Genomic DNA, 22,162 nt, shown 5'->3' on the forward strand with positions numbered 1-22,162 from the left:
CTTTCCTAAGCGCCTGGCTTTCCTTGTGTCCGCACGGCCACTTCTCCACCAAGTACAAGCACTGGGTCCCCATGTTCTACCCTGGGGGGAGAAAGACCCCACAAATCTGATATATCACAGATAGCTGGGATCACCCACCATGCAGGAGTCAGGAAAGCTGGGTGACCACTGCAGTGTGGGCTCCATTGCTCTGGGCAGTGGGATCTGTGGCGGCGGCCATATTGGTTGCCACATTACCAGTCACCTGTGAACGCTGCATTAGTGGTCTCCCTCCTGATGTATTGGGGGCTCTGCTTCTATGTGCGGTTTATAGCTCAGATCTCGCCGCTTTATCGTTTTCTGGATAACCATTACCCCCGTTCTCGGAGGCGCCGTGTAATTAATATGAGGCGGCAGCGGTCCGTGCAGGACGGGGCTCGGGATACAGGAGACGCCGCCTGTGCGCCGCTCCGCGCTCCTAATCACCGCCAGCTTTATCCTATTTATAGTTTATTTTATTTTTTGGCTTCTTGACTTCTGGAGCCGGTTTCTTCTCTGAATATTAATAACCCCCATCGTTCTCATCGACTACCCCCACCAGCATCCAATCTGCCGAACGCTAATCTGTCCAACCCGAGGATCCTGGGACACGAGTGCGGGATGCGGTGTGGAACGGCGGAAAATTACCTGCTCCTTGTCTGTGTGCACAGCCTTCATGTGTGGGCGGGGGAGCGGCGGGGGTGACAGCCCGGATTACACAGGCGCAGACCCCGAGATGTGGAGCGCTGTGGCCGCCATTTCCAGGGTGTAGCATAAAATACCCGGAAATCCATATCTGCTCCGCGGGGGCCGCTGCACCTGATGGTCTGCGCCCGATCTACCAGACGTCGGCTTGTCCTCGCACAGGTCACTGATGGCCGCCGCCATTGCTCTGCGCCGCTCTCACAGTCTGGATACAATGTGACGAGTCCGGGATTATTTGGTTACACTGACACAATCTGTGGGGTCCGCTTGTATGTGGGGTCCGCTTGTATGTGGGGTCCGCTTGTACGTGGGGTCCATTTGTACGTGGGGTCGGCTTGTACGTGGGGTCCGCTTGTATGTGGGGTCCGCTTGTACGTGGGGTCCGCTTGTACGTGGGGTCCGCTTGTACGTGGAGTCCGCTTGTACGTGGGGTCCGCTTGTACGTGGGGTCGGCTTGTGTGTGGGGTCGGCTTGTATGTGGGGTCCGCTTGTACGTGGGGTCCGCTTGTACGTGGGGTCCGCTTGTACGTGGGGTCCGCTTGTACGTGGGGTCCGCTTGTACGTGGGGTCGGCTTGTGTGTGGGGTCGGCTTGTGTGTGGGGTCGGCTTGTATGTGGGGTCCGCTTGTGCGTGGGGTCCGCTTGTACGTGGGGTCCGCTTGTACGTGGGGTCCGCTTGTACGTGGGGTCCGCTTGTACGTGGGGTCCGCTTGTACGTGGGGTCGGCTTGTGTGTGGGGTCGGCTTGTGTGTGGGGTCGGCTTGTATGTGGGGTCCGCTTGTGTGTGGGGTCCGCTTGTATCTGGGGTCCGCTTGTATCTGGGGTCCGCTTGTATCTGGGGTCAGCTTGTGTCCGCGGTCACTAGATTGTCAGCTCCGCTGTCGAGGGCCCGGCTGACCCCGTCCTGTCACACCGCGGACGATAATAACCGCGGCTCCTTCGCTTCGGGAAATTCATGTCATATTTTTTTTACAGATCTGCAGAAATTTTTGTTCCTTCCCTGACACAAGCAAACGTGACCTAATTTTTAGTGACGGCTGCCGGGAGAGGTCCGCGCCATATATACCTACCATTAGTGTACGTCTCCTCCATCCGGAGCCATCGGGGGGCTGTTACTGATGGAGGAGGGGATCGGGGGCTGTGTTACTGATGGAGGAGGGGGTCAGGGGCTGTTACTGATGGAGGAGGGGGTCAGGGGGGCTGTGTTACTGATGGAGGAGGGGGTCGGGGGCTGTTACTGATGGAGGAGGGGATCGGGGGCTGTGTTACTGATGGAGGAGGGGGTCGGGGGCTGTTACTGATGGAGGAGGGGGTCGGGGGCTGTTACTGATGGAGGAGGGGGTCGGGGGCTGTTACTGATGGAGGAGGGGGTCGGGGGCTGTGTTACTGATGGAGGAGGGGGTCGGGGGCTGTTACTGATGGAGGAGGGGGTCGGGGGCTGTTACTGATGGAGGAGGGGGTTGGGGGCTGTTACTGATGGAGGAGGGGATCGGGTGCTGTTACTGATGGAGGAGGGGTCGGGGGCTGTTACTGATGGAGGAGGGGGTCGGGGGCTGTTACTGATGGAGGAGGGGGTCGGGGGCTGTTACTGATGGAGGAGGGGATCGGGGGCTGTTACTGATGGAGGAGGGGGTCGGGGGCTGTTACTGATGGAGGAGGGGGTCGGGGGCTGTTACTGATGGAGGAGGGGATCGGGGGCTGTGTTACTGATGGAGGAGGGGGTCGGGGGCTGTTACTGATGGAGGAGGGGGTCGGGGGCTGTTACTGATGGAGGACGGGGTCGGGGGGCTGTGTTACTGATGGAGGAGGGGGTCGGGGGCTGTTACTGATGGAGGAGGGGATCGGGGGCTGTGTTACTGATGGAGGAGGGGATCGGGGGCTGTGTTACTGATGGAGGAGGGGGTCGGGGGCTGTTACTGATGGAGGAGGGGGTCGGGGGCTGTGTTACTGATGGAGGAGGGGGTCGGGGGCTGTTACTGATGGAGGAGGGGATCGGGTGCTGTTACTGATGGAGGAGGGGGTCGGGGGCTGTTACTGATGGAGGAGGGGATCGGGGGCTGTGTTACTGATGGAGGAGGGGGTCGGGGGCTGTTACTGATGGAGGAGGGGATCGGGGGCTGTTACTGATGGAGGAGGGGGTCGGGGGCTGTTACTGATGGAGGAGGGGATCGGGGGCTGTGTTACTGATGGAGGAGGGGGTCGGGGGCTGTTACTGATGGAGGAGGGGTCGGGGGCTGTGTTACTGATGGAGGAGGGGGTCGGGGGCTGTTACTGATGGAGGAGGGGATCGGGTGCTGTTACTGATGGAGGAGGGGGTCGGGGGCTGTTACTGATGGAGGAGGGGATCGGGGGCTGTGTTACTGATGGAGGAGGGGGTCGGGGGCTGTTACTGATGGAGGAGGGGGTCGGGGGGCTGTTTCTGATGGAGGAGGGGGTCGGGGGGCTGTGTTTCTGATGGAGGAGGGGGTCGGGGGGCTGTGTTTCTGATGGAGGAGGGGGTCGGGGGCTGTGTTTCTGATGGAGGAGGGGGTCGGGGGGGCTGTGTTTCTGATGGAGGGGGTCGGGGGGGGCTGTGTTTCTGATGGAGGAGGGGTCGGGGGGCTGTGTTTCTGATGGAGGAGGGGTCGGGGGCTGTGTTTCTGATGGAGGAGGGGGTCGGGGGGCTGTGTTTCTGATGGAGGGGGTCGGGGGGGGGGCTGTGTTTCTGATGGAGGAGGGGTCGGGGGGCTGTGTTTCTGATGGAGGAGGGGGTCGGGGGCTGTGTTTCTGATGGAGGAGGGGGTCGGGGGGCTGTGTTTCTGATGGAGGAGGGGGTCGGGGGGCTGTGTTTCTGATGGAGGAGGGGTCGGGGGGCTGTGTTTCTGATGGAGGAGGGGGTCGGGGGCTGTGTTTCTGATGGAGGAGGGGGTCGGGGGGCTGTGTTTCTGATGGAGGAGGGGGTCGGGGGGCTGTGTTTCTGATGGAGGAGGGGGTCGGGGGCTGTGTTTCTGATGGAGGAGGGGGTCGGGGGGGCTGTGTTTCTGATGGAGGGGGTCGGGGGGGGGGGCTGTGTTTCTGATGGAGGAGGGGTCGGGGGGCTGTGTTTCTGATGGAGGAGGGGTCGGGGGCTGTGTTTCTGATGGAGGAGGGGGTCGGGGGGCTGTGTTTCTGATGGAGGGGGTCGGGGGGGGGGGCTGTGTTTCTGATGGAGGAGGGGTCGGGGGGCTGTGTTTCTGATGGAGGAGGGGGTCGGGGGCTGTGTTTCTGATGGAGGAGGGGGTCGGGGGGCTGTGTTTCTGATGGAGGAGGGGTCGGGGGGCTGTGTTTCTGATGGAGGAGGGGTCGGGGGGCTATGTTTCTGATGGAGGAGGGGGTCGGGGGCTGTGTTTCTGATGGAGGAGGGGGTCGGGGGGCTGTGTTTCTGATGGAGGAGGGGGTCGGGGGCTGTGTTTCTGATGGAGGAGGGGGTCGGGGGCTGTGTTTCTGATGGAGGAGGGGTCGGGGGGCTGTGTTTCTGATGGAGGAGGGGGTCGGGGGGCTGTGTTTCTGATGGAGGAGGGGGTCGGGGGCTGTGTTTCTGATGGAGGAGGGGGTCGGGGGGCTGTGTTTCTGATGGAGGAGGGGGTCGGGGGCTGTGTTTCTGATGGAGGGGGTCGGGGGGCTGTGTTTCTGATGGAGGAGGGGGTCGGGGGCTGTGTTTCTGATGGAGGAGGGGGTCGGGGGGCTGTGTTTCTGATGGAGGAGGGGGTCGGGGGCTGTGTTACTGATGGAGGGGGTCGGGGGGCTGTGTTTCTGATGGAGGAGGGGGTCGGGTGGCTGTGTTACTGATGGAGGAGGGGGTCGGGGGGCTGTGTTTCTGATGGAGGAGGGGGTCAGGGGCTGTGTTACTGATGGAGGACGGGGTCGGGGCTGTGTTTCTGATGGAGGAGGGGGTCGGGGAGCTGTGTTTCTGATGGAGGGGGTCGGGAGCTGTGTTTCTGATGGAGGAGGGGGTCGGGGGCTGTGTTTCTGATGGAGGAGGGGGTCGGGGGGCTGTGTTTCTGATGGAGGAGGGGGTCGGGGGGCTGTGTTTCTGATGGAGGAGGGGTCGGGGGCTGTGTTTCTGATGGAGGGGGTCGGGGGCTGTGTTTCTGATGGAGGAGGGGGTCGGGGGCTGTGTTTCTGATGGAGGAGGGGGTCGGGGGCTGTGTTTCTGATGGAGGAGGGGGTCGGGGGGCTGTGTTTCTGATGGAGGAGGGGTCGGGGGGCTGTGTTTCTGATGGAGGAGGGGGTCGGGGGGCTGTGTTTCTGATGGAGGAGGGGGTCGGGGTGCTGTGTTTCTGATGGAGGGGGTCGGGGGGGCTGTGTTTCTGATGGAGGAGGGGGTCGGGGTGCTGTGTTTCTGATGGAGGGGGTCGGGGGGGCTGTGTTTCTGATGGAGGAGGGGGTCGGGGGGCTGTGTTTCTGATGGAGGAGGGGTCGGGGGGCTGTGTTTCTGATGGAGGAGGGGGTCGGGGTGCTGTGTTTCTGATGGAGGGGGTCGGGGGGGCTGTGTTTCTGATGGAGGAGGGGGTCGGGGGGCTGTGTTTCTGATGGAGGAGGGGGTCGGGGGGCTGTGTTTCTGATGGAGGAGGGGGTCGGGGTGCTGTGTTTCTGATGGAGGGGGTCGGGGGGGCTGTGTTTCTGATGGAGGAGGGGGTCGGGGGGCTGTGTTTCTGATGGAGGAGGGGTCGGGGGGCTGTGTTTCTGATGGAGGAGGGGGTCGGGGGGCTGTGTTTCTGATGGAGGAGGGGTCGGGGGGCTGTGTTTCTGATGGAGGAGGGGGTCGGGGGGCTGTGTTTCTGATGGAGGAGGGGGTCGGGGTGCTGTGTTTCTGATGGAGGGGGTCGGGGGGGCTGTGTTTCTGATGGAGGAGGGGGTCGGGGGGCTGTGTTTCTGATGGAGGAGGGGTCGGGGGGCTGTGTTTCTGATGGAGGAGGGGGTCGGGGGGCTGTGTTTCTGATGGAGGGGGTCGGGGTGCTGTGTTTCTGATGGAGGGGGTCGGGGGGGCTGTGTTTCTGATGGAGGAGGGGGTCGGGGGGCTGTGTTTCTGATGGAGGAGGGGGTCGGGGGGCTGTGTTTCTGATGGAGGAGGGGGTCGGGGTGCTGTGTTTCTGATGGAGGGGGTCGGGGGGGCTGTGTTTCTGATGGAGGAGGGGGTCGGGGTGCTGTGTTTCTGATGGAGGGGGTCGGGGGCTGTGTTTCTGATGGAGGGGGTCGGGGGGGCTGTGTTTCTGATGGAGGAGGGGGTCGGGGGGCTGTGTTTCTGATGGAGGAGGGGTCGGGGGGCTGTGTTTCTGATGGAGGAGGGGTCGGGGTGCTGTGTTTCTGATGGAGGAGGGGGCATATAGCGATGTACCGCACAAGGACGCTCAGCCGCCCCCTCCGTCTCAGATCTGTCGCTTCCGCCATTTTTACCCGTCTCCTGACGGATCCTACGTAAATATCTGACAGATTTGCGCTTTTTGCATTTTCTGCTCGCAGTGAATTCCGCCACGTGTTGCTCTGGTGTAATATGTGACCGCCACGCGGTGCGTTCCTGCAGAGCGCCACCTCTGGATATTCTGTGTGGCTTCCTCCTTGTCAGGATCTCGGCCCCTCGGGGCCGCGCAGGGGGCCGAGCTTCACCCCATATTATGTCTTGGGTTGGGCTGAAATCCATCATTGCTGCAGGCCGGTGCTGTGATGATGCTGGCAGTTGTAGTTCTGTAGGCCGTGTAGGACATTGTGATACTTGTAGTTCCACATCTGCCGGTGATGTGCTGCATGCTGGAGAGGATAATGCCGCACAGCGGAGGCTGTCTGATGGAAGGCATAGGAAATGTGACACGTTACAGCTCATTTAGCGGTTAAGTCCCTGACCGGCGCGGTGTCTAAATGATCTGTCTCGTTCGCACAACAGAGACGCTAATCTGCGACTGACGTCTTCCCGATGCGCCTGCGCTGCCAACGGAGCGGTGAGGAGCGCCATTAATATACGTCCATGAAGAGCGAACCGCAGCACACGGAGATATACCGTCATACTCCGCGTTATCACCCCGCTCCCCTCCTGCCTAACCTGGACTAGTGGAATAAATTCTACTCATGAACCAGGAGGCGCAGGATGAACACAATGTAACCCGACATCCCCATCCGTAACATCTCTAGACGGTCACCTTCTCCTCAGCTCTTGGTAGATCTGTCTGTGACGCTGGAGGCCCCGGGAAGAAAACCCAGCACAGCGGCGTCTGCATGGAGATGGCATGTTCTTCACATGTGCGCCAACAACGTACTGTGAGGTTAATTGGCTCCCTGGGAAACTGGCCCTGGCGTGTGCTCGTGCCCGAGGTGGCTCCGCAGGTGCCAGAGACGGATATTAACATCCTGACAGAAGCATTTGAAGTGATGGAAAATACATTATAGAAATCAAACTAGAGGTACGACAAGCTGGGGACCCGACGATGCGCCCTAAAGCGTGTGTTCACCTTTAAATACCGGAGCAACATTACCTGTACGAAGATTCTGTACAAATGCGGAGTCCTGTATTATACCCCAGAGCTGCACTCACTATTCTGCTGGTGCAGTCACTGTGTACATACATTACTGATCCTGAGTTACATCCTGTATTATACCCCAGAGCTGCACTCACTATTCTGCTGGTGCAGTCACTGTGTACATACATTACATTACTGATCCTGAGTTACATCCTGTATTATACCGCAGAGCTGCACTCACTATTCTGCTGGTGCAGTCACTGTGTACATACATTACATTACTGATCCTGAGTTACATCCTGTATTATACTCCAGAGCTGCACTCACTATTCTGCTGGTGCAGTCACTGTGTACATACATTACATTACTGATCCTGAGTTACATCCTGTATTATACTCCAGAGCTGCACTCACTATTCTGCTGGTGCAGTCACTGTGTACATACATTACATTACTGATCCTGAGTTACATCCTGTATTATACTCCAGAGCTGCACTCACTATTCTGCTGGTGCAGTCACTGTGTACATACATTACATTACTGATCCTGAGTTACCTCCTGTATTATACTCCAGAGCTGCACTCACTATTCTGCTGGTGCAGTCACTGTGTACATACATTACATTACTGATCCTGAGTTACATCCTGTATTATACTCCAGAGCTGCACTCACTATTCTGCTGGTGCAGTCACTGTGTACATACATTACATTACTGATCCTGAGTTACATCCTGTATTATACCGCAGAGCTGCACTCACTATTCTGCTGGTGCAGTCACTGTGTACATACATTACATTACTGATCCTGAGTTACATCCTGTATTATACTCCAGAGCTGCACTCACTATTCTGCTGGTGCAGTCACTGTGTACATACATTACATTACTGATCCTGAGTTACATCCTGTATTATACTCCAGAGCTGCACTCACTATTCTGCTGGTGCAGTCACTGTGTACATACATTACATTACTGATCCTGAGTTACATCCTGTATTATACTCCAGAGCTGCACTCACTATTCTGCTGGTGCAGTCACTGTGTACATACATTACATTACTGATCCTGAGTTACCTCCTGTATTATACTCCAGAGCTGCACTCACTATTCTGCTGGTGCAGTCACTGTGTACATACATTACATTACTGATCCTGAGTTACATCCTGTATTATACTCCAGAGCTGCACTCACTATTCTGCTGGTGCAGTCTCTGTGTACACCTGTGTGGCTGACATTAGCCTCTCCGCTTGTATCGCTTCTGCACCCCATAAGCTCCGCACTGTGACGGTTACTGGCCCTTTTAGGGCGCACCGTCTCCTCCGCGCTCGCTGTGTTTGTAGCTCGGTACAAGGAGTGAGGACTCGCTGATTAATTAGACACATCAAAGCCTTGAGTTAATTAGTCAGCAGCTTGTTTCCTGTGTGCCAGATCACCATACTGCGGATATTCAGCCGGATTGTGATGGAGTGCGAGCTCCTGCGCTCTGACGGCATTCGCCTGCTGGAGCAATTAGAAGCCAAGTGCCTGGTTCTTGGTGGCAGAGATACGGGCATTACTGGCACGGACACCCTGGAGTGGGCGCTCCAGCGTCTGCTCAGCTCCTTCTATCTGGAGGATGCGCTGAGAGCAGTGATTTGGCTCCGCCCGCGGCCCATGGTACCAACTTACATCGCAGCTCGGCCACATGGTGCCACCTTACATCACAGCTCGGCCCCATGGTGCCACCTTACATCACAGCTCGGCCCCATGGTGCCACCTTACATCACAGCTCGGCCCCATGGTGCCACCTTACATCACAGCTCGGCCCCATGGTGCCACCTTACATCACAGCTCGGCCCCATGGTGCCACCTTACATCACAGCTCGGCCCCATGGTGCCACCTTACATCACAGCTCGGCCCCATGGTGCCACCTTACATCACAGCTCGGCCCCATGGTGCCACCTTACATCACAGCTCGGCCCCATGGTGCCACCTTACATCACAGCTCGGCCCCATGGTGCCACCTTACATCACAGCTCGGCCCCATGGTGCCACCTTACATCACAGCTCGGCCCCATGGTGCCACCTTACATCACAGCTCGGCCCCATGGTGCCACCTTACATCACAGCTCGGCCCCATGGTGCCACCTTACATCACAGCTCGGCCCCATGGTGCCACCTTACATCACAGCTCGGCCCCATGGTGCCACCTTACATCACAGCTCGGCCCCATGGTGCCACCTTACATCACAGCTCGGCCCCATGGTGCCACCTTATATCACAGCTCGGCCCCATGTGCCACCTTACATCACAGCTCGGCCCCATGGTGCCACCTTACATCACAGCTCGGCCCCATGGTGCCACCTTATATCACAGCTCGGCCCCATGTGCCACCTTACATCACAGCTCGGCCCCATGGTGCCACCTTACATCACAGCTCGGCCCCATGGTGCCACCTTACATCACAGCTCGGCCCCATGGTGCCACCTTACATCACAGCTCGGCCCCATGGTGCCACCTTACATCACAGCTCGGCCCCATGGTACCACCTTACATCACAGCTCGGCCCCATGGTGCCACCTTATATCACAGCTCGGCCCCATGGTGCCACCTTACATCACAGCTGGGCCCCATGGTGCCACCTTTCATCACAGCTCGGCCCCATGGTGCCACCTTACATCACAGCTCGGCCCCATGGTGCCACCTTACATCACAGCTCGGCCCCATGGTGCCACCTTATATCACAGCTCGGCCCCATGGTGCCACCTTACATCACAGCTCGGCCCCATGGTGCCACCTTACATCACAGCTCGGCCCCATGGTGCCACCTTTCATCACAGCTCGGCCCCATGGTGCCACCTTACATCACAGCTCGGCCCCATGGTGCCACCTTACATCACAGCTCGGCCCCATGGTGCCACCTTACATCACAGCTCGGCCCCATGGTGCCACCTTACATCACAGCTCGGCCCCATGTGTATATACCTGTCTCCCCGGGAGGTGGATTCACCAAATGCGCGGATTCTCCAGGTTCCTGGATTCATTGATGAATCGATCCTCCAAGTGTTGAGATCTGCAGATGAATCCGATCGATTCTCCCCATTTATAGCAATGGTGGCAGATTGCGGGTCTGGCTGGATATTTGTGCGCCCCAGTTTAAGGCCCCGCGGTCTGCCGCCATGCTTGTCCGTGACGTTGGGTCTGTAATAAACATGGAGATTACGTCCAGTGTGATATAAAGTGGCGTCATATCGGGCACAGTGTCAGACATCAGCCCCGCCTTTCCTTCGGTTATATAGTGCCGCCATATTGTTGCACATGTCGGGGTCATTCCCGGGGGCGCTTTTATCATTTTGCTACTTGCCGCAGTTTTGTCGCAGATTGCCTCTCCTGGCTTTGCTTGCAGTCGGTGAGCACGCAGCTCGCGTGTCGGCGCCATATTTCCGTCATACTTGTCCGGGCACGTGCCGCGTTTTTCATCCCCCTCCATCTGCTTTCACCTTTGCTGTTACAGATTTTTCGCAGTCCTCTACTTGAGTGAAGATTCATTGTACCGGGAGATTGGCCGTCCGTCTCCTGATCTCCGGGGTCTCCGACCGCCATCGCTCAGCCCTGACCACAGGCGGCTCTTGGAGGTCGCCACGGATGACCTTAAATATAAACCGACTCAAAATGGAGGGAAAGAGCGCGCTATTGTTCTCAGTTATCAGCAGGATGGCTCGTCTGCACCGGAGCCTGCTGGGGGTTGTAGTCCTCTCCATTTACCGCCTTGGCCCGGGCACAGGACACCGTCTGTCTCTCGGATAATAGGCCCGTTCATCTTTCTCGGGAGGATATTCCTCCGTCTCCTGCCCTCTGCCTCAGGACGCGATGTGAAATCAATACTTGGCTGATAGGAAATGAAATCGCCTCCATCTTCTATCCATCTTCTGCCGCTTACTTCCTCCGCCGTCGCGTCCACAACAGATCAGACAGCACGATGGTTCTGTGGAAAGCTGGGTGACAACCAATATGGCCGCCATCACTGCAGGCACCCAGGGATAGCGGACTTATCCAGTAATTACTGGCGATCCTGGGAACGTCTTGTGTGGATATCCCTTGTGGCAGCGGAATTCCCGAAGGATCGGACTAAGGATCGAGGATCTCTCCAAATCCCCAGATCTCAATCAGATCAACCATCCGCTGCAAAATCCCGATGCACGGCGGCCTCCTGCGGTGGGATGTGCAGTCTGGGGGTCATCAGGTCATATTGGGGGACATGCACAATATTAGGAGGGGTCGTCTTATTGCGGCTGACGGGCGTAGATGCAGCAGGGCGATGATGGCCGCTCGGGAGGACGCTCGTGCTGCCGCGCTCCGATAACGGGTGACACGTCGCACATCTCATTTACTTATCTGAAGCCACAGAGGAGGCCGCGCTGCTGTCAATTAGCCGCACGTTAGCGCTGGTTATCAGGCAGGTAATGACGGATGACGCCGCCGCCGCTTTCCTCTGATCACATGACTCTTGCCCCCGGGAGCCGAGCTCATCCTGAGCAGCAAGCGATACATTGTTTCCAGGAGAAGAGGATGAGGCAGCAGCTGGTAACAATGTATCCCAGGACTCCATACTGTAGCTGCAGCGGTGATGGCGGCCATTTTCCTTGTCACCCAGCTTTCCCAGACACAGAAACAGCGAAGTAACGGCTCTTGCGGCTTCTTATTTTCTCGGCAGATGGCGACGAGTCGGGGATTTTGTGATCTCTGGGGTGAGTTCCCAATATGGCTGCCGCCGCCGCCGCCGCTGGTCGTCATATCTGCGGACAATATGTTCCGGCCCGGCGAATCATCCGCAGAGAGATAAACCTATTAAACGAATATATTATTTATCGCAGAGAGAATTTGTGCAAATCTCGTCTGGCCGGAGAAATCCTCTTAGATGGAGCCATGATAACAGATTAAAACGGTAAACGAGCGTGACCCCGCGGCTGCAGCAGAGGATTTATGTGCGGAGAAGGCAGCAGCTACCTGGAGAACTACTGCTCCCAGCATCTCTGCTGACTGATACACCTAGTGTTGGGGTGCTGTATGGACCGGGGTGGGATTCCCACAACACTGGGGTGACGTGTTCCCGACTCTTCCATCAGAAGAATTAAATGCCATTAACTTTCTGCAATCCTTCCTGAATCTCCACTTGCCGTTCGTGAATCGTTCACGTTCTTCTGTCTTGGTCTCGGCTTTTTCTAACATGGCGGATACCTGTATCATAACTGGCGTCTGTACGCGATAAATTGGCCAACGATGGCGCGGTGTCGGCGAGCTGCTCTTCTCAGTTCCCCGTCTTGTGGTGATGGCAGGGTGTCGGCGAGCTGCTCTTCTCGGTTCCCCGTCTTGTGGAGATGGCGCGGTGTCGGCGAGCTGCTCTTCTCGGTTCCCCGTCTTGTGGAGATGGCGCGGTGTCGGCGAGCTGCTCCTCTTGGTTCCCCGTCTTGTGGAGATGGCGCGGTGTCGGTGAGCTGCTCTTCTTGGTTCCCCGTCTTGTGGTGATGGTGCGGTGTCGGCGAGCTGCTCTTCTCGGTTCCCCGTCTTGTGGTGATGGCGCGGTGTCGGCGAGCTGCTCTTCTCGGTTCCCCGTCTTGTGGAGATGGCGCGGTGTCGGCGAGCTGCTCCTCTTGGTTCCCCGTCTTGTGGAGATGGCGCGGTGTCGGCGAGCTGCTCCTCTTGGTTCCCCGTCTTGTGGAGATGGCGCGGTGTCGGCGAGCTGCTCTTCTCGGTTCCCCGTCTTGTGGTGATGGCGCGGTGTCGGCGAGCTGCTCTTCTCGGTTCCCCGTCTTGTGGAGATGGCGCGGTGTCGGCGAGCTGCTCCTCTTGGTTCCCCGTCTTGTGGAGATGGCGCGGTGTCGGCGAGCTGCTCCTCTTGGTTCCCCGTCTTGTGGAGATGGCGCGGTGTCGGCGAGCTGCTCTTCTTGGTTCCCCGTCTTGTGGTGATGGTGCGGTGTCGGCGAGCTGCTCTTCTCAGTTCCCCGTCTTGTGGTGATGGCGCGGTGTCGGCGAGCTGCTCTTCTCGGTTCCCCGTCTTGTGGAGATGGCGCGGTGTCGGCGAGCTGCTCTTCTCGGTTCCCCGTCTTGTGGTGATGGCGCGGTGTCGGCGAGCTGCTCTTCTTGTTTCCCCGTCTTGTGGTGATGGCGCGGTGTCGGTGAGCTGCTCTTCTCGGTTTCCCATCTTGTGGTGATGGCGCGGTGTCGGCGAGCTGCTCTTCTCGGTTCCCCGTCTTGTGGTGATGGTGCGGTGTCGACGAGCTGCTCTTCTCGGTTCCCCGTCTTGTGGTGATGGCGCAGTGTCGGTGAGCTGCTCTTCTCGGTTTCCAGTCTTGTGGTGATGGCGCGGTGTCGGCGAGCTGCTCCTCTTGGTTCCCCGTCTTGTGGAGATGGCGCGGTGTCGGCGAGCTGCTCTTCTTGGTTCCCCGTCTTGTGGTGATGGTGCGGTGTCGGCGAGCTGCTCTTCTCAGTTCCCCGTCTTGTGGTGATGGCGCGGTGTCGGCGAGCTGCTCTTCTCGGTTCCCCGTCTTGTGGAGATGGCGCGGTGTCGGCGAGCTGCTCTTCTCGGTTCCCCGTCTTGTGGTGATGGCGCGGTGTCGGCGAGCTGCTCTTCTTGTTTCCCCGTCTTGTGGTGATGGCGCGGTGTCGGTGAGCTGCTCTTCTCGGTTTCCCATCTTGTGGTGATGGCGCGGTGTCGGCGAGCTGCTCTTCTCGGTTCCCCGTCTTGTGGTGATGGTGCGGTGTCGACGAGCTGCTCTTCTCGGTTCCCCGTCTTGTGGTGATGGCGCAGTGTCGGTGAGCTGCTCTTCTCGGTTTCCAGTCTTGTGGTGATGGCGCTGTGCCGGCGAGCTGCTGTTCTTGGTTTACCGTCTTGTGGTGATGGCTCGTCTCTCTGTCCAGTTTTAGCGCCGCTCGCCCCGTGTGGGCAATGTTCCTGTGATCTCCAGCTGTCCGGGGTCAGTTATGAAGCAATTAATTCCTATGCAGAGCGCTGCAGATTGCAGATTGTAGCCGCGTTATTATCGGACGCGTCCTGGAAGCTGTAATTTCATCCATTTTGCAGCCTGATAATTTCTGTCTGAGTGGAGGGACGGGGGGATTGGGGTCCTCCCTTCTCTCCCCACAGTTAGATTTTTCAGTATTTAAACTGTGGTGATCAGCAGGGTGGGGGCACATAGCTTGCCCCCGCTGTGCCCGATTCTGCACCTTTTGCCAGGGCAGACGTTTTTCAGAACTTTCTATGGTCCCCACCAAAGCTGCATCTATAGGCGCAGACCTTGAGGAGTAACAGGAGGCATCTGAGCCCCTCTACAATGTGTGCCCCAAAGCTGCTGACCATCTGTGACATCTACCAGAAACTATTTCTCTGCCTGGACCGTGGAAATCGCTCTGCCGTTCTACCCCCATCCATTCTGCAGGGGCTGCTGGGTCAACCTCTGCAGTTGACGGACCCCCATGCAACCAGTGATCATAGCAGTTGGACCCTCCATATCCTCACAGTTCGGCTGCGGCCATTAATATTCTGCACTAATTGTGCCGGTGACCCGGTGAAAAATCGTTTTCTTCTGCTCATTAATTAAAGCAAGAGCGTTAATAAGGTGAACATGTGCCCTCCTGCCAGCACGGACCCCATACCATCACATAGAAGATGGAGCTGCTGCCCCACCTGCTTCTCTCCTCATCCTCGCCTGATGTGGCCAAGTCGAACAAATGCCCTCGCTCTATTGAGTGCAGGTGCGGAGCCCGCGAGGGCTGCGCCATTCTCCCGTGTACCTGCTCGTCGGACTGATCTGTAACCTTGTCACCGTGACTCTGGTCCTGGCCGTCACCGCACAATGTGTAATAGGGGTCAGTGTATACTGCAGTGCGCATACCCAGCTATCGTCATGTCTTATGCTCTAGTTACACCCAAAGCTGCTCCTCTCATCTCTCGGCTGGAACTGTGCGGAGTGTGCCCTGCTTTTTTGGAGATGTAGTGCACCAAGCCAAGTGTATTATACTAGGGTCTTCTCCCCTCAAACTCTGGGGCCTGGGTGAGGCTGTCCTCTGCCAATAGAGTTGTGAAGCCCCCTCGTATAACCAGCCCCCCGGTCCTCAGATCTTACATAGTCATATGAGTTCACGAAAGCTGGATGCTAGCCAGTATGGAGCCCGTTATGGTCCCTTAGCCAGTATCGCGCCCATTATGGTCCCCCAGTCAGTATGGTGCCCGTAATGGTCCCCGGCCAGTATGGCGCTCGTTATGGTCCCCCAGCCAGTATGGCACCTGTTGTGGTCCCCCAGCCAACACTGCACCCGTAATAGTCCCCCAGACAGTATTGCACCCGTTATTTTCCGCCAACCAGTATGGCGCCCGTTATGGTCCCGCAGCCAGTATGGTGCCCGTTATGGTCCCCCAGCCAGTATGGCGCCCGTTATGGTCCCGCAGCCAGTATGGCGCCCGTTATGGTCCCGCAGCCAGTATGGTGCCCGTTATGGTCCCGCAGCCAGTATGGTGCCCGATATGGTCCCCCAGGCAGTATGGCGCCTGTTATGGTCCCCTAGCCAGTATGGCGCCCGTTATGGTCCCCCAGCCAGTATGGCGCCCGTTATGGTCCCCCAGCCAGTATGGCGCCCGTTATGGTCCCCCAGCCAGTATGGCGCCCGTTATGGTCCCGCAGCCAGTATGGCGCCCGTTATGGTCCCCCAGCCAATATGGCGCCCGTTATGGTCCCCCAGCCAGTTTGGCGCTCGTTATGGTCCCCCAGCCTGTATGGCGCCCGTTATGGTCCCGCAGCCAGTATGGCGCCCGTTATGGTCCCCCAGCCTGTATGGCGCCCGTTATGGTCCCCCAGCCAGTATGGCGCCCGTTATGGTCCCCCAGCCAGTTTGGCGCTCGTTATGGTCATCCAGCTAGTATGGCGCCCGTTATGGTCCCCCAGCCAGTATGGCTCCCGTTATGGTCCCCCAGCCTGTATGGCGCCCGTTATGGTCCCCCAGCCAGTATGGCACCCGTTATGGTCCCCCAGCCTGTATGGCGCCCGTTATGGTCCCCCAGCCAGTATGGCGCCCGTTATGGTCCCCCAGCCAGTATGGCACCCGTTATGGTCCCCCAGCCTGTATGGCGCCCGTTATGGTCCCGCAGCCAGTATGGCGCCCGTTATGGTCCCCCAGCCAGTATGGCGCCCGTTATGGTCCCCCAGCCAGTATGGCGCCCGTTATGGTCCCCCAGCCTGTATGGCACCCGTTATGGTCCCCCAGCCAGTATGGCACCCGTTATGGTCCCCCAGCCAGTATGGCACCCGTTATGGTCCCCCAGCCTGTATGGCGCCCGTTATGGTCCCCCAGCCAGTATGGCGCCCGTTATGGTCCCCCAGCCAGTATGGCACCCGTTATGGTCCCCCAGCCTGTATGGCGCCCGTTATGGTCCCGCAGCCAGTATGGCGCCCGTTATGGTCCCCCAGCCAGTATGGCACCCGTTATGGTCCCCCAGCCAGTATGGCACCCGTTATGGTCCCTCAGCCTGTATGGCGCCCGTTATGGTCCCGCAGCTTTCTTGGGCTCAAGAATGCAAATCTGTCTCATTATGCAAAGATCCAGGTGTGTACGCGGGCAGAGATGCTGCTTGGGGGTGACCAGAGAAAATGGGCAAAAATCACCTCTTGGCGGTGGTAACCGGCTTTCCCAAACCCCTTGTAGTATGATGTTTATCTCTTTATGTCACTCCAGATCTATTCAGGAGCCTGGAAAGCTGAGTGCTCTCTGCTGCGGTGACTCTATTGGTGGTCACCCAGCTTTTCGGGTAGCAGTAGACCACAGGACGTATGTTTACTGGGATTTTGTCTTTTTTTTCTGGAGGCAGAAATGGCAATAAAGCATAAACCCAGACGTGACATTTTGTGACGCGGAAGATCCTGCGCTTCCCCTCCGCATCTCCGGGAGTAATCGCCTCCATAAAAGCCTGACAGATGTTCCGGAATAATAAATCGCCGCCGTGATGTGAGGTGCGCGACGAGGAGCGATGCTCTGCGGGTCTGCGGGGAGGATGATGGCACAGATCGATGCTTCCTGCAGTAATTGGGAGATTTGGGAATAGCTGCGCTGTGGGAGGAGCTCCGCTCTCAGAGGCTGTGCCCTGTGCACCGGATAATGCCTTCCCCAGCCCGGGACCGAGAGGGTCTGCGCCAAATCACCCGCACCGTGACCTCTGATACCCCTCACATGTTACTGCGGCGTGAGCCTAATCTGATCTGTACGAAGAGTCCGATACTGCGACGTCTGCTGCTCTCCTTGTACTGGAGTGACAGCTGCCTGCTCCAGTCACCTCCAGAGCTGCGGTCACTACTCTATTACATCATGTCTTATCCTCCAGAGCTGCACTCACTATTCTGCAGTTACATCGTGTCTTATCCACCAGTCATCTCCAGAGCTGCGGTCACTACTCTATTACATCATGTCTTATCCTCCAGAGCTGCACTCACTATTCTGTTGTTACATCGTGTCTTATCCACCAGTCATCTCCAGAGCTGCGGTCACTACTCTATTACATCATGTCTTATCCTCCAGAGCTGCACTCACTATTCTGCTGTTACATCGTATCTTATCCACCAGTCACCTCCAGAGCTGCACTCACTATTCTGCTGTTACATCGTGTCTTATCATCCAGTCACCTCCAGAGCTGCAGTCACTATTCTGCAGTTACATCGTGTCTTATCCACCAGTCACCCCCAGAGCTACAGTCACAATTCTGTTGTTACATCGTATCTTATCCACCAGTCACCTCCAGAGCTGCAGTCACAATTCTGTTGTTACATCGTATCTTATCCACCAGTCACCTCCAGAGCTGCAGTCACTATTCTGCTGTTACACAGACTCTGCTGGCTTTCTCTGGGGGTCTCTGTAGGACATAAGACCCCCTCTGTGTCCCCGGGCCCCGCGGGCCCCCCGTAGGTGCGTGGGCTGGTGTTTGGGGATTCGCGGCTCGGATCTTCAGACTCGGCACATAAAGATCTGATGTAATATCTGCGGTTGTCAGATGCTGACTCGGCACCGCGCCGCCATCCAGTGAGATCTCAATCCCCTTCCCATAATCTTCAGGCGGCCGGTGATGAGCGCAGCTGTGAGGGGTCCGGTGGGAGCGGCAGACAAGCAGCTGAGCTCAGCAAAGAGCGGAGATGTGAAAAAATGGAGATGGAATATCGGGGACCCCAAATCTCGTACTTAAAGGGCCGGTGTCCAGTCTGTGTATGATACACTTTGTGCTGCAATCTCCAACCATTTTCTAGATCTCTGCTTGCTGTCAGTGAATGACTTCGCGTTTACTTCATTTCCTTACACTATATTTAATTCATCAGCTGGTGCTTGTGTCCGGGCGTTCTGTGCCGCCATTTGCGCTGTGCCACTTTCCTGATGTTTGTTTTCTGTCTTCCTGCAGCTCTACAGAGACAAGAGGAATCTGTTTGAAGTGAAGGAGAACGTCCCCCGCAGGCTGGTGGAGAAGGTGGCGGGCGACGTGGAAACCCTCCTCGCCAAAAAAGTGCGAGCTCTGAAGGTGAGCGATCTCTGATCTGTGATTACTGAGCCTGTGTAGTGGTGCACGCTGGTAACGCAGGACCCCCCCGTACAAGGGTAACGCAGGACCCCCCCACACACTGGTAACGTAGGACCCCCCGCACACTGGTAACGCAGGACCCCCCCCCGCACGCTGGTAACGTAGGACCCCCCGCACACTGGTAACGCAGGACCCCCCCGCACGCTGGTAACGTAGGACCCCCCGCACACTGGTAACGCAGGACCCCCCCGCACGCTGGTAACGTAGGACCCCCCGCACACTGGTAACGCAGGACCCCCCCCACACGCTGGTAACGTAGGACCCCCCGCACACTGGTAACGCAGGACCCCCCCGCACGCTGGTAACGTAGGACCCCCCGCACACTGGTAACGCAGGACCCCCCCGCACGCTGGTAACGTAGGACCCCCCGCACACTGGTAACGCAGGACCCCCCCGCACGCTGGTAACACAGGACCCCCCACACGCTGGTAACACAGGACCCGCCACGTAGTATATTGCCCAGCGACGTAGTATATTTCCCAGTGACGTATTATATTTGCCAGTTACGTGGTATATTTCCCAGTCACGTAGTATATTTCCCAGTGACGTAGTATACAGCACAGAGCCACGTAGTATATTTCCCAGTTACGTAGTATCCAGCACAGAGCCACGTAGTATATTTCCCAGTTACGTAGTATACAGCACACAGTCACGTAGTATATTGCCCAGCCACGTAGTATATTGCCCAGCCACGTAGTATATTGCCCAGCCACGTAGTATATTGCACAGCTACGTAGTGTATTGGCCAGTCATGTAGTATATTGCCCAGCCACGTAATATATTGCCCAGTCACGTAGTATATTGCCCAGCCACGTAGTATATTGCACAGCCCACGTAGTATATTGGCCAGCCACGTAGTATATTGGCCAGCCACGTAGTATATTGGCCAGCCACGTAGTATATTGGCCAGCCACGTAGTATATTGGCCAGCCACGTAGTATATTGCCCAGCCACGTAGTATATTGCCCAGCCACGTAGTATATTGCCCAGCCACGTAGTATATTGCCCAGCCACGTAGTATATTGCCCAGCCACGTAGTATATTGCCCAGTCACGTAGTATATTTCCCAGTGACGTATTATATTTCCCAGTTACGTAGTATATTGCACAGAGCCACATAGTATATTGGCCAGTCACGTAGTATATTTCCCAGTGACGTAGTATATTTCCCAGTGACGTAGTATATTTCCCAGTTACGTAGTATACAGCACACAGTCACGTAGTATATTGCCCAGCTACATAGTATATTGCCCAGCCACGTAGTATATTGCACAGCTACGTAGTATATTGCCCAGCCACGTAGTATATTGCCCAGCCACGTAGTATATTTCCCAGTGACGTATTATTTTTCCCAGTTACGTAGTATATTGCACAGAGCCACATAGTATATTGGCCAGTCACGTAGTATATTTCCCAGTCACGTAGTATATTTCCCAGTCACGTAGTATATTTCCCAGTTACGTAGTATACAGCACAGAGCCACGTAGTATATTTCCCAGTGACGTAGTATACAGCACACAGTCACGTAGTATATTGCCCAGCTACATAGTATATTGCCCAGCCACGTAGTATATTGCACAGCTACGTAGTATATTGCCCAGCCACGTAGTATATTGCCCAGCCACGTAATATATTTCCCAGTGACGTATTATATTTCCCAGTTACGTAGTATACAGCACACAGTCACGTAGTATATTGCCCAGCTACGTAGTATATTGCCCAGCCACGTAGTATATTGCACAGCTACGTAGTGTATTGGCCAGCCACGTAGTATATTGCCCAGCCACGTAGTATATTGCCCAGCCACGTAGTATATTGCACAGCCACGTAGTATATTGGCCAGTCACGTAGTATATTGCCCAGCCACGTAGTATATTGCCCAGCCACGTAGTATATTGCCCAGTCACGTAGTATATTTCCCAGTGACGTAGTATATTTCCCAGTGACGTAGTATATTTCCCAGTGACGTAGTATATTTCCCAGTGACGTAGTATATTTCCCAGTTACGTAGTGTACAGCACACAGTCACGTAGTATATTGCCCAGCTACATAGTATATTGCCCAGCCACGTAGTATATTGCACAGCTACGTAGTATATTGCCCAGCCACGTAGTATATTGCCCAGCCACGTAGTATATTTCCCAGTGACGTAGTATATTGCACAGAGCCACATAGTATATTGGCCAGTCACGTAGTATATTTCCCAGTCACGTAGTATATTTCCCAGTGACGTAGTATATTTCCCAGTTACGTAGTATACAGCACAGAGCCACGTAGTATATTTCCCAGTGACGTAGTATACAGCACACAGTCACGTAGTATATTGCCCAGCTACATAGTATATTGCCCAGCCACGTAGTATATTGCACAGCTACGTAGTATATTGCCCAGCCACGTAGTATATTGCCCAGCCACGTAGTATATTTCCCAGTGACGTATTATATTTCCCAGTGACGTAGTATACAGCACACAGTCACGTAGTATATTGCCCAGCTACATAGTATATTGCCCAGCCACGTAGTATATTGCACAGCTACGTAGTATATTGCCCAGCTACGTAGTATATTGCCCAGCCACGTAGTATATTGCACAGCTACGTAGTGTATTGGCCAGTCACGTAGTATATTGCCCAGCCACGTAGTATATTGCCCAGCCACGTAGTATATTGCCCAGCCATGTAGTATATTGCACAGCTACGTAGTATATTGCCCAGCCACGTAGTATATTGCACAGCTACGTAGTGTATTGGCCAGTCACGTAGTATATTGCCCAGCCACGTAGTATATTGCCCAGCCACGTAGTATATTTCCCAGTGACGTAGTATACAGCACACAGTCACGTAGTATATTGCCCAGCCACGTAGTATATTGCACAGCTACGTAGTATATTGCCCAGCCACGTAGTATATTGCCCAGCCACGTAGTATATTTCCCAGTGACGTATTATATTTCCCAATTACGTAGTATATTGCACAGAGCCACATAGTATATTGGCCAGTCACGTAGTATATTTCCCAGTCACGTAGTATATTTCCCAGTGACGTAGTATATTTCCCAGTTACGTAGTATACAGCACAGAGCCACGTAGTATATTTCCCAGTGACGTAGTATACAGCACACAGTCACGTAGTATATTGCCCAGCTACGTAGTATATTGCCCAGCCACGTAGTATATTGCACAGCTACGTAGTGTATTGCCCAGCCACGTAGTATATTGCCCAGCCACGTAGTATATTGCCCAGCCACGTAGTATATTGCCCAGCCACGTAGTATATTGCCCAGCCACGTAGTATATTGCCCAGCCACGTAGTATATTGCCCAGCCACGTAGTATATTGCCCAGCCACGTAGTATATTGCCCAGCCACGTAGTATATTGCCCAGCCACGT

The 22,162-nt window shown here is 56.1% G+C and overlaps 1 protein-coding gene across 6 annotated transcripts in view; it reads left to right on the forward strand.

Moving 5' to 3' along the window:
• CACNA2D2 (calcium voltage-gated channel auxiliary subunit alpha2delta 2) overlaps positions 1-22,162 on the forward strand; it is a 215,488-nt gene that overhangs the window by 74,575 nt on the left and 118,751 nt on the right. For all 6 annotated transcript variants that reach the window (XR_011314924.1, XR_011314925.1, XM_069736089.1 and 3 more), the window contains exon 3: positions 18,600-18,716. Coding sequence is in view for 4 of the 6 variants with exons in the window: in XM_069736089.1 (XP_069592190.1) it covers positions 18,600-18,716 (117 nt within the window). In the remaining 2 variants the exon portion in view is untranslated. The remainder of the gene's footprint in view (positions 1-18,599; positions 18,717-22,162) is intronic.

Source organism: Ranitomeya imitator, chromosome 8 (genome assembly GCF_032444005.1).
Source record: "Ranitomeya imitator isolate aRanImi1 chromosome 8, aRanImi1.pri, whole genome shotgun sequence".
Taxonomy (NCBI): domain Eukaryota; kingdom Metazoa; phylum Chordata; class Amphibia; order Anura; family Dendrobatidae; genus Ranitomeya; species Ranitomeya imitator.